The sequence below is a fragment of the Rhinolophus hipposideros genome (assembly GCF_964194185.1).
Source record: "Rhinolophus hipposideros genome assembly, chromosome: 4".
Lineage (NCBI taxonomy): Eukaryota > Metazoa > Chordata > Mammalia > Chiroptera > Rhinolophidae > Rhinolophus > Rhinolophus hipposideros.
Window position 1 is genome coordinate 80,593,660 of NC_138050.1, and position 13,081 is coordinate 80,606,740.

The following is a 13,081-nucleotide window of genomic DNA, read 5'->3' on the forward strand; positions in this document are numbered from 1 at the left end:
TTGGCTCCGTTGTCGAAAATTATCTGCCCATATACATGTGGGTTTATTTCTCAATTATCAATTCTATTCCATTGGTGTCTGTTTTTGTACCATCACCATGCTGTTTTGACTGTTGTTGCTTTGTAGTATAAATTGAAGTCAGGGAGTATGATACCTCCAGCCTTGTCCTTTTTTCTTAGGATTGTTTTGACTATTCAGCGTCTTTTGTGATCCCATAGAAATCTGATGATTTTTTTTTTTTGTTCTATTTCTTTAAAAAATGCCATTGGGATTTTGATGGGGATTGCATTAAATCTGTATATTGCTTTGGGTAACATGGCCATTTTAACTATGTGGATTCTTCCAATCCACAAAATGAAGTAACTTTCTATTTCTTTGTGCCTTCTTCAATTTCATTTAATATTGTCTTATAGTTTTTAGTCTATAGATCCTTCACATCCTTTGTTAAGTTTATTCCTAGGTATTTTATTCTTTTTGTTGCAATTGAAAACTGAATTGTTAGTTTTTAAAATTCTTTTTCTGAAATTTCATTGTTAGTATACAGGAACACAATGGATTTTTGTACATTGACTTTGAATCCACATTTCTTAAACATATACCCCTATAGTAGTCAACCTTTTCCTATTAGTAACCAAATTTTCTTAAAGATTTTATAAAGATATTACACTTCCTTATAAAGAGCAATGATTTTGATTTTATCTGTTATTTGACACTCAATTGCCTAGTTTTCTCTCAATGCAAACTCTACTCAACAAACATCTGAATGCTTACTAAAGAGAGTGAGCACTGTTCAGGTCCTCTGCTCATTTTTTAATTGGATTGTTTATTTTATTTTGTTGTTGAGTTATATGAGTTCTTTATATAATGATAAACGTCATTGGATATTAACCGTTTATCGGGATCAGCAGCACAGCAACAAGGCAGAGAAGCTGCTAAGCGCAAGAATAGTCACTCGATCCAAACAGCATCTCCTAGCGCTTTGCAAGGTACCTGGTACTTAATAGGTGCTTTAAAATATTTGCTAAAATCCACTAACTTTTTTTATTATTATTAGTTTCAGGTACACAAGACAAAGTAATACTTAGACGTTTATCATTTATATCCCTCACACTGTGTGGACCCCCCGCCCCCATCCACTATCCCTCACTGTCTAACTTTTAATGCAGAATTTTTTTCTGTGAATGATTCAAATATATTTAGAAAAACTTTACCTTTAATTCCATTCAAATGCTAGAAATGTTTTTTTGCTTCTCCCAACAAGAACACCTCCCTTCTGTTTTTTTTTCTGTTGCCAGACAGTCAAACTTGAATTTTTACTTTATTACATTGCCCACAGAAATAATATACACCTATAGCATAAATTTTAGTGACTGAGTACAGTCCCTTCTGTGGATGAACCAGACTTTACATTAAAAATGTTCTATAACTGTTGGACTGTATCTTAAGTAAATTCCTTACTAAGATTTTAAATTAATTACCTTCATCTAAATTCATAAGTTGTAATATTTGAAAAATAGCACTGGGTTTAGTGATTACATTTCCATGGGTAAAGTAATAAGCATATGTAATTTAAAATTTCAAAGTGTAAAAGCATTCAATGTAAATGTCTATGATGACCTTAGTATTTTCAAAGACTGGTAGTAGAATTAGCATAAATTCAATTTGTAGAATTCCTGTTGTAGTAATTTTGAATACTGCTGAATTACTTACCACACAACTAAATAGGTAACAATACATGCTAAGATGGGAAAGTGTGTGGAACAGCAACAAGTCGGTACCAATGCAATTTATAATTATCATTTTATTGTAATAGGACTTCCTTATTTAGCCTGTTATGCCCGAAGCATCTTGAGGTGAGTCAGCAAAGCTTGAGCAGTCTGACAGCAGGTTTCTATAATACTAATGGATCTCCCTGAGTAACAGGAATTTCCCCAGTCTGCATCAATAACAAATGATGTCTAGCAGGGGGTCAGGGGATTCCCCTCCATGTCCTGTCCTTTACTCTTAAGTAACGTCCCTAAATTCTCCTCTATCATTTCATGTAAATGAGAGTGATATGTCACTCTTTTATAGTTGTACTTAGGTTCTCTCCAATTTTTGCCCCTGTAAAAATGCTTTGATGCATGTTTGTATGTGTTATCTTTATCCCTGCTCCTTACCATCTCTTTCTTTTTTCACTTTTTAGCTAAGTATAGTTGGTATATAATATATTAGTTATATTCGTTTCAGGTGTACAACATAGTGATTTGACATTTTTGTACCTTACAAGGTGATGGATCACCCCACTAATTCTAGCATTCATCTCTCATCATGCAAACTTACCACAATTTTATTGATTATGTTTATTGTTTCTTATATTTTATTTCTAGAAGTAAAATCATCAGTGCTATGCTATTGATAACTTGTTTGGACAGGAATTTGGCAATATGAATCAACTTGCTTTTGCACCAGCAGGCAGCATTCATGTGCCTCCCTTCTGGCATGATGTAACAGTGACACTGTTCTCATTTTCAATAACAGTGACAGTCTCCCTCAGTGCTGCAGCTTTTATAACCTCCACTCTTAAGAGATGTAACAATTTTCACCGATTTTACATATTACATCTTAGATGTTTTTAATACTTTCCACTATGAAAGTGCTTTCAAATATCATTTCCTCCATTTTGTAATCTTTTCTTAGATTCCCAAAAGAAGGATTATTGGGAAGACTTACAATTTTTATGAGAAACATGTTTATATCATTAAATAAAATAGCATATAATTATTTGATAGGTCTGGCCAAATTGCTTTTCAGAGCTGTACCAGTTTATATTCAAGTGGTCATTTTGAAAATATTATGGACGATTTTGCCACAATATAAGCATTTTATAACAGATTTTAAATTATTTACTACTTTCCACTAAAAATATTATCTGATTTTAGCATAATTATTTCTTACTAATGAAGGTGAAAGTTTTACTGTTTATCTCTTGTACTATTTCTTCATTTGTGAATTATTTGGTCGTATACTTTGCTCACTTGTCTATTGAGGTTTTGAAATGTGTATTTTATCAATTTATTTGAACTCTGGTAATCTTTAAGTCATTTTTTGCTCAAAATATTTTTCTCAGAATATCATTTGCCAAAATATCGATTTATTTATATATTCAAATCTATTTTTTTCCTATTCCTTTGAAGTTTAGAATTTTAAACTGCCTCCAAAGCTTTTTATAACTCCTTCAAGTGTATTTTTTCAGCTTCTTGTTATTTTAATCTAGACTGTATTCCTGTATATGAGTTTTTAAATTAATTCTTACGTAATTATTTATCCCAATACAATGAGCTGAATGATTCATCTCTTCTCCATTTTCTCTTCTCTCTTTTATCACAAATTCTTACCTATAAGAAGGTTTTTCTGGACCTTGCTATTACATTAATACGTACATTTATAAATTAATCCATAATTATTAAACACTGGGCTTTGTCATGTTTTGTCATGTGTTTTAATATTGGGTCAGGCCTGTTCCACAGAAATTTTTATTTTTCTTATGCTCACTTGTTTATTATTTCATATAATGTTAAACTAATTCTTAATTCTAAGAAAAATCTGACTAGATTTTTTATGGGTATTAGATTAAAACTATAAACTAACTTTGACATCTATTACCCTATACAGAATTGTAGCTTTTCATTCCATTTCTTAAAACTTATAGCTTACCATTTTATTTTCTATATATAAAATAAGTCCCATATTTCTTCAAAGTAAATAATGTTCTCAACTTTGTCACTATTGTCACTATTCCTTTTATCCACTAGATCTCATCTAATTTTCTGATTGACAATTGTTGGTACATGAAAATGATAGAGATTAAGTCTCTTGTTAAGATAATGACTCGACTTTTAATTTATGTGATGTCATTATATATTTGTCCTTATCACAATGTTCATTCCCCTTATTTACTTCTCATTGCACTTACCAGAATCCCCAGACTTGCACCATTTCATGACCAACGCATCGTTTTCCATGTGTCCACCTGAAAGCCTTCATTACATCAAAAACCTACTTCAATAACCTCTTTCTGATCAACTTGAATATAAATTGTTTACATCATATACATTTAGCCCATATATTTCTCCCTTTTGTTTTTAGTGAACCTTCATTTTCATCTATTTCTCAAAGGCCCTATCACTGAAACATTATATATTCTCCTCTTAGTCATTAATATCTAGGGTGAGAAAGCCTATGGTACATGCAGGTTCACAAAACATATGTGAACTTTCTACCTTCAAGTTTGCAGACACAATATAAAAAACTTCTGCAAAATTTGAAATAAGTCTGAACAATGTGATTACCATAATACCATAAGAGAAGTAAATTTTTAAATTGATGTTTGCCAAGCTCACCTTCAACATGATATATTTTTAAATGATGTCTTCGCTATATGTAGATATAGTTACAGAAAAAAATTGACTATGAAACTGAAAAAGAGAGTATACAGATGGCAACCACAAAATCCTATCATGAAGAAAAAGCAGTTTAAACTTTGTAAATTATCTTTATGAACTTGAACACTTGTATCTTTGTTTACCTACTGTTGGGTTACCAAATGATATGGAAATATCAAAATTTACACTACTTTAAGTGGGAAAAGTTTTTATATATTTTTATAGTTTTATAAAAGTTTTTATAGTTTTTATATATTAAATTTCAAATGGCTACAATATGAATCAGGATTAATAGATAGTGTTGGCAAGCTGGAGAGCTGTATGGAGACAGTAGTCCTCCTCAGGAAATTCAAAACCAGAAAGAGCTCTAAGAAAAAGCCTTTGCCGTTAAACAAGAGCCTCTTGGCTTCACATGGAGCACTGCAGAGAAGCCACAAGGGCCCACGAATGTCACTGTCATTCACTATGTGAACATCCCTTACCCTAACAAAGGACGGAGTTCTATTGGCATAAATAAAAAGTGACAAAGTTCTCTATCTTGTCTGATGTCTTAAAACAATCACCTAAAGTGTCTCAGAGTAAATTAAGAGTATTTTAAAATATTTTTTCTTCTATTGAATAAATCTTTAACAAAATATTATGGTACTTTTGGGTAGATAGCATAGTCAGAACATGGTAGCAGATATAAACAGGAACGGGATTTCTCAAACCAATAAGTGAACCTCTTGCTCCACTCTTTCCAAGCTGCAAGCCATGGAAAACAAGGCCTGGTGACAGTGTGAGAAGAGTTTTCTCAATAAAAGGCATAAACTTCTGAGGCACAGCTAACTTAGGACACAACAAAGACAGGGCATTATTCCAGGGATGGGAAGTATAGACTAACGAGAGACACACCCAATAGGATTATCTTCAAATAAATCTTCTTATTTCGAAAAGGAGAATAAAGAATGTTTTCATTTGAATATTTCTAAGATTACTCTCATAAGTGTGAAATTCCTAGCTCGTATCAAGCTGGACATTCCACTAAATATGTTTAGCAAAGAGAAATAATTCTGTTAGAACCACAGAGCAAGAGAGGATTGTGGATAGGTATGCCGTAGCAGACCTCATATATTTTTAACTATACAATAAGAAGGTCCTCATAAACATTAATAAACATTGAAGATAGCAGACAGAGTAATGAGTAGTATTAATAAAATTCATAAAAAATTACAACAAGAGCTTTCATTCCATCAAAAACCTATTTCAATAACCTGTTGACCTGAAATGACCTTACAGGCTCTTGTCAATCCTTTTATTAATTAGGAAAAAAAAAAATTAGATCTTGTTCCCATCTCATTGTTTAGTAAAGCCCAGTGAGAGTACATATTTAAGGTATAAGGTAAAAGAATTACTATAACAGGCTTTAACCAGCAGAGTATTCTTTAGCCCTCAAATCATTAGAGCCCACTAAATGATACCATAATAATTAACAGAAGATACTAATTTCAGTAGTAAATTAGATTAAGAGGCAATAAATGCACATAATATCCTCATTACTCAGATGGATACCTTGTCTGACACCTCAGTTGCTCAGTTTATACCCAATTTAGACTATCAGAAATGTCAGTACACTGCCAGATGGGTGAAAGCTAAAATAAGCTCACTTCTTCCAACTCTTTACTTTGATATTTCAGAATGCCAGTTCAAAAGGATTAACTATTACTAAACGATAAAGGACTGAAATTACTAGATAAAATTACAAGAAAACTCTTTAATGCTAGTAATGGACTAGGATGCCTAGAAATTTTTAATAGGCTACAAGCAGACCCCATATTTCACAAGGATTGGTAGTTTTTCTAGCAGTGAGCCAAACAGAAGTCAGCCTTTTCCTGTAAGAAAAAGAATTCAGATTTTTTAAATATCCTGATCATATTTTAGCTAAAATTCTAGATCTCTTGTGGGTAAAACTCTCACAGACAGACCAATCACTGTATTTACCATGAATTTAAAGTCTGGGCTTATAATACTGGGATTCTGAACAATGGATTTTGCTTTCTTTGTAGGCCTCGTAACTCAGGTGTATGTGCCTAAACGGTGACGCCTGCTTATAGCCCAACCAGGTAGGCTTTCTTTAGTTATGGATTAATACAGAATACAGTTACCTGGACGTTTTCCCCACAACACTATACCTTTCAGATTAACAGGCCTTCATTAACCAATAGCTAAAACAATGTGATTCAGAATTAAGAAAAATATATTTTTAATACAAATATCATGCAGTACTTCTGTGTCCCACAGTAAACTACAATTGCTGACTTCCAGGCTTAATGTTCACGTATGCTACATTTGGGAAACATTCATTTAAGGAACACTGGGTACTAAACAGATTGATTAGACTCACCTGGTAATGCACAAAAGCCAAGCTGGTGTTATTGCAGTTAGGAAACAATCTAAGAATGAGCTTTGGGAAGTTGTGAATTAAAGTGACATTTTTAAAAAAATCAATATATTTCTAAACATGCATCCAAATGTTGTGTGTGCATGTGACCTTTAAGGTAGAACTTACATATTTATTCTAACAGTACTGCTTGTGGTCAAAACCGTTTTCCATCAATTGTGAATATTCTCCCTGGTAACAGGTTGGGTTCAGTTTTCAGAAATCACCTTAAATCATTCAGAGCCCAGCCTCATGCATAAATTGCATTTTAAATAAAAAACTAAGTCGTCACTATCAAGTATGTTTAATGACCTAGCTATGGAATGCCCCCCAAAAGGGGGTTCCCTAAAAATGCTTTGAGTTACTGTTAAATAGTATATAACCACAAAGTGACTTCTTTGGAAAGATCAACTATTTGGGCCATTTGCTCTCACATGTCTGAGCAACTCAATGCCTCATAGGTACACTTCCTGCCTAAACCCACCTGACTTCTGGGGCTTATAATTGACATCAAAGTTACTTGGCTGTAGACAGCTAAATAGTCTACAGCAAAGGTGGTTTTCACAAAAATGTCTTTCTGAGACATTTTTGCCCCTCCATCTTCTGAACACATTTAAATCATTCAGTTTTCAAATCAAAATTAAGTAATTTCCTATCAGTGACCAACTGGCCTGACCACATGGCCTACTAATATTAGTTTAAACACTATTTGGCAATGACAGTTCTGAATGTGACATTAGAAGAGGTCAAGATACATCCCTTAAACTTCTTCATATGCCTGTCCTAAGACATATAATATGTCCTAACACATATTAGCTGGAACCACATGAACTTGATATTTCTGTAGGTCACAGATGGTTAAATATTGACAACTTCATACAGTTCAACTTAATAATATTGCTGTCAGACAAAGAAGTTTGAACACCTATCAAAAGAGCTGATGAGGTAGAGACTATTATCTACATGGCCACCATGTTCCTAGCAACAACCTGTATTTATACAAAGTTTGATAGTTTATAAAAACCTGTGAAGTTCCATATGTCTTATGAAAGTTTGCAACCCTGTTATGTAGGCAAATCAGATATCCTGATCTCCACTTTATAGGTGAGAAAATACGGCTCAGATATTAAGTCACTTGCTCAAATGTCCAAAGTAATGGAGCAAAGAATCAAACCTAGGCCCTTTGATTCCTGATCTTTGCTGCAAACAACCTTCCTTTAACAGAATAATCAAAATCATCTAAGTACAAGCACATACACTCCCAGTGCTTACTTGCGGATAGATTCCATAAATACCTATGTAGTAAGTGTCTAGATCGGTATACTTAAGAGCGTTCAAAAATGTGGGTGCATACTCAAGTACATTCTTATATTTATTTGCTCACTTCTGCAACCTGGACCCTCACACCTTCATCCTTACACCTTACAGGCCTGACTACCCCTAACCCCCAAAGGTCACATACATGGCTAACTGTGCTACACAGCCATTGGGGAACAAACCATTACACTAAACATATAATGTAGGCCTCATACCATCACCATCCTATTTTACTTATGATAACCAAAGCCGGGGATGTGATTCTCAATAATACATTAAATCAATGGCCCGTGACTCAAATTGATTGTGGTAATGTAATGACTCTACTTAAAGCTTAAAAGAAAAATTTGCTACTGCCTAAATTTGTTCTACAATCATCACTATTTATTGATGAAGAAAAAAGTGTTTTATATTAACTTTTAAACCCAACAATTCCATACATTAAAATAATCAGAGTAAGTGATAGCTGGTGCAATGTAATAAGGCTTTCTCCTCAACCACCCACTCCTACTGGCCATCAAGCAATAATGGAATCTTTCTTGTTTACTAATTTAAAATAATATATATTTCACCAATGCTATCTTTAGATACAGAGACTGATAACCCCTTCCTACTGTCTGGTACTATGGGGGTGTCAATTTGCAGGGATCAAATCTCACTTGTTACCAAGAAAACATATCTGTGACTATGGTAGCCCTGGAGAGGGGAGTGAATACACTTCCTAACACACACACACAAACATCTTTGCTTTTGAAATATTTAAATGCTTTAAATACTTACTCACACAACAGAACACCATTCTCTAGAGAGGCTCGAAAATCCTTTGCTTCAAAATTCTTCTCTGTTACTGCCTGAAAGACAGATTTGGGCATTTATTTTCTGTTAATCAGGGGAATACACAAGTCAAATCCAGCACTAGATTAATTAATATGCATTTAACATGATAATTGAAGGATATGCATATATCAAAAGTTATTCCTTATAAAAAATTATATGTGGTTCTATGTTACAAAGAGAGAGGTTAACTATTTTAGTATAAAAAATATAAACAGGAAAAACCACAATGAGCGTTTTCCATACTGTAGAATGGATGGATGACAAAAGTTAGAAGCTAAATTTCAAACATATTTTCTATTAAAAAGAAAAAACCCTGTGGACAATTTGTTCTATTAAGAGTAAATTAAAAAAAACAGATTAAGACATAAACTTGAAATACCATTATATATGCACAGCACTAATTTCAATTCCAACCTTAAGTCAAGTTTCATTACAAAACTAAATAGCAGAGGGCATAACTCTCCTTAAATGTATTCATGAAATGGCCCTGATTTGAGTAAAGAGTTATTTACTGAAGCATCCTAAGGAGAAGATTATTAAATCTGGACACAAAGAGACAAAAGACACAAAGGGTAGATGGTACTCATTTTAAACAATTCCCGCACTTCAGGCTATTACATAAGAACAGGCCACCTAAGGTTACCACCACCAATGAACTTAGTGAAACTGCTGGGACAATATCTACAGATTCTGTCTCTTCAGGGTGGAGGGATAAGGATTCCATTGAGGACAGAGTAGCAGAGAAAATGGAGGCCATAGTGGGAAAAAGCTGCTCCAAGAACCACTCCTGGGACTGGGTCCCCAGCTACGGGTATGCACAGGAGGCACTGTAACAGCAGTGACACCAGCCCCCCACCCCGAGGGACACACCCACCACCTGCCAGCAGGAGTCCCTGCTCCATCTGCCACTTCAGGGAGAAACATGGTCTTGGAAACCTGACTGGGAAATTCATTCATCTTAAATGCTCGGCGAGCCCCAAGGCCCCTGCTGCCCTGACTCACCACTGCTGGCTTTACCATCCACCTAGAATCTCCACGTGTCTTCTGCATCATTTCCACAATGCCCAACAGAGCTAGTCATACTATCTATTAACTGACCAAATAATGGTTCATTTTAGAATTAAAGTTAGTGTCTCATAAGCTGGTTCTATAAATATGGACAGGATCCAGGGCCAGGAAGTGACACACTCAAATGCAGGAACAAGTAGAAGATCCCTTCCTATACACAACATTAATCTACAGAAGGGCTACATTGCTGCAGGAATGAAACATATGCTGAGTGTCTCTGTTGCAAGCATTTACCTGGATACTGAGTAGAGAGATATTAAAAAAAAAAAAAAAATCAGGCAGCTCTTCCCTCAAGAAGCTCACAGCCACATAAGTAAAACACAAAGTTTAAAAGCACAGTAGAACATATCCAAACAGAATGGTACATTTTTTGAGAGATAACCTTAAGTGGTCTATGGATTATCCCAGGTAACCCGTGTAGCACAAACTCTTGAGTTTTCCCCAAACAGATCCAACACAAATGCAAGATGAGCACTGATCCCAACCAGTGAAAATATAGTAATATGACATTTATCTGGGAACTCCTGTCCAAAGCCAAACAGCATCAAAAGTCCCAGGAACATCAAAGCAGATGTCAAAATCCATTTTCTCTAGTCATAGGAAAGTGGCTCAGTGCCACCAACACTTAATTGTCCTCCACTGAAACAGTCTAGCGGCTCTATTCTCATAGAGGCAGTACTTTACAAGAAAGGCTGTGCCCTACAGACACCTGGACAGCAATAAAGATTAACAGTCAACAGCACTGGATGGGCCAATCAAGAGGGCAGAGTGCAGCAAGTGACAAAATGGAAAGAGAAAGAACTCAAGTCAGACAAAAGTATAGTCAATCCCCACTGTCATTACCTAATAGCTGTGTGATCTTAAGCAAGTTAAACAGCCTCTCTGAATCCAGTCTACTCATCTGAACCAGGGAAAATATCACCTGCTTATCAGCTTGTACTGGCCAAGATTCTGTGCAATCAAATACCTGAAGGTAGCCAGCATCAATATATGCTTAACCTCATTACATGCATTGTTAACACTCTGACAACACACTCCAATAATTAACCCTCAAAAGAATACCTCTGCACCATATAAACAAGGCTGAATTATATTCAGAATACTAATTAATCAAATAGAAATAATGGAATATACAGAGCTATTCAGAGAACCTAACTATCCAGAACGAGTCATTTCTCCAAAAAGACTACAGAAAGGCAAAATCATAGCACACAGATTTCAGACCACCCCTTCCATATATCAAAATATTAAGGTACTCTTGTGTGTGTGTGCATGCTTACCGAAGCCTAAATAATCATAATATAATACCAGACTCTTTATAATGTATTTGTAAGGAAAACAATAGGAAAACTAAACAAAGATTTTTATTTAATTATCTACATTTTGGGGACATGGGAATCTGGCATGCTCTGTAAAATACTGAAGATAATATAAAATGATACCACCAGTCTAGAAGGCCATTTGTGCTATGAACCTGAAGTCTTAAATATGCACCCTTTCAGGCACACTGTGTACAGACATAGGAATTTATATTAAGACAACAGGGCAAGAACACAATGACATAAATAGAACTGCTTCACAGTATTACGTATAATAGCAACAATTACAAACATCCTGAATACCCAACAATAAGAAATGGGTCACATTATGATATATAACCATCAAACAGAAAACTACATAAAATTTAAATTCATGTCATGAAAGTAGGTTATTTGTAAAGAATCCTTAATATGTTAATTATAAAGCAATTTATGAAATAACTCATGGAGTATGATCCCAATTACTATAAATGTATAAGTATGCATTGTATAAATAAATATGGAATGAATATATTAACAGTAATTATTTCTAAGTGGTGGAATTATGGGCTAACTTTAATATTTATTACAACCAGAGGTGATTTTCATTCAATAGATACATAAATTAATATTTTTTTAAAAAAACAACATTCAAAAGAGGTCAAAATCCATCAGATTCCAATTTTCACCTACATCTAAAAAATAAAAGAAGGGAGACACCAGTTTTTATGCCAGGTAATTTTTCTCATTATCTATGAAATCCACACAGTCCTTAAATTTAATTATCTTTACTATTCTCATTTCACCAGTGAGAACATTGAGGCTCAGAAAGTTTAGTTTTCTAGAAAGTTACAGAATCATCCACATGTAAGAGACACTAAAAACCTACAGCATATTATAAGTATTCAGTTACGAAAGTGTCTCAATTGAATCAGATACTAAATGTTTCAAAACTAAAAAAAATTGTCTTCAATCTGTATTTAGGTCTATTTAAATCTAAATTAGTGTATTTTACTATGCAATATGCCTTCAAAATTAATCATCCCCTGTTAAGGGTATAAATAGTAACTCAGTAAATAAAAAAGTTCAATTAAAATTTTTGAATTTTCCTGGATAATAGAGATTGGTACCTTAATGCATAATTAGTGTGTGTGTGTGTGTGTGTGTGTGTGTGTGTGTGTGTGTGTCTGAAAGAGAGGGGGGTGAGAAAGAGAGAGAGAATATGGCACTCTAAACTCCAATAAAGTGAAAAATTCTCTTAAAATATTCTAAGTTTTTCTGGACATTTTTATGAACATTAAAAAATGTTCAAACTGTATATGAACAATGTTCAAATAACAACCACAATAACTCAAAACATCTGATTGTAAAGTAAAATTCTTAATTAGCAATTCATGTAAATATAAACTCATCTAAGACCCCCCGTAAGGAACTAAAACAAAAATAGTTTTCCAAAAGTCTTAAACCAAAAAAAAAAGCATAAATTTACATCAGAACTTGTCAGTCTACAGCCGCTGTCTGGGCCACATTCCTTAATAAGAAACACACAACAGGGCATCTACCACTGCTGCTTGAGGCCGGATGGGGGTGGGGGGAGGTCTGTAGCCTGTGAACCCTGGCTCTGCCATCTCTTGTTTATAACTCTGGACAAGCTGTTCAACCTCAGTTTTTCAATCTGTGTAATGGAGGTACAAAATATCTGTCTCACAGGGTTACTC

The 13,081-nt window shown here is 34.2% G+C and overlaps 1 protein-coding gene across 9 annotated transcripts in view; it reads right to left on the minus strand.

Moving 5' to 3' along the window:
* Positions 1–13,081, minus strand: part of LMO7 (LIM domain 7) — a 190,489-nt gene that overhangs the window by 120,168 nt on the left and 57,240 nt on the right. For all 9 annotated transcript variants that reach the window (XM_081046315.1, XM_081046326.1, XM_081046325.1 and 6 more), the window contains one exon: positions 8,941–9,011. In XM_081046315.1, coding sequence (XP_080902441.1) covers positions 8,941–9,011 — 71 coding nt within the window. The remainder of the gene's footprint in view (positions 1–8,940; positions 9,012–13,081) is intronic.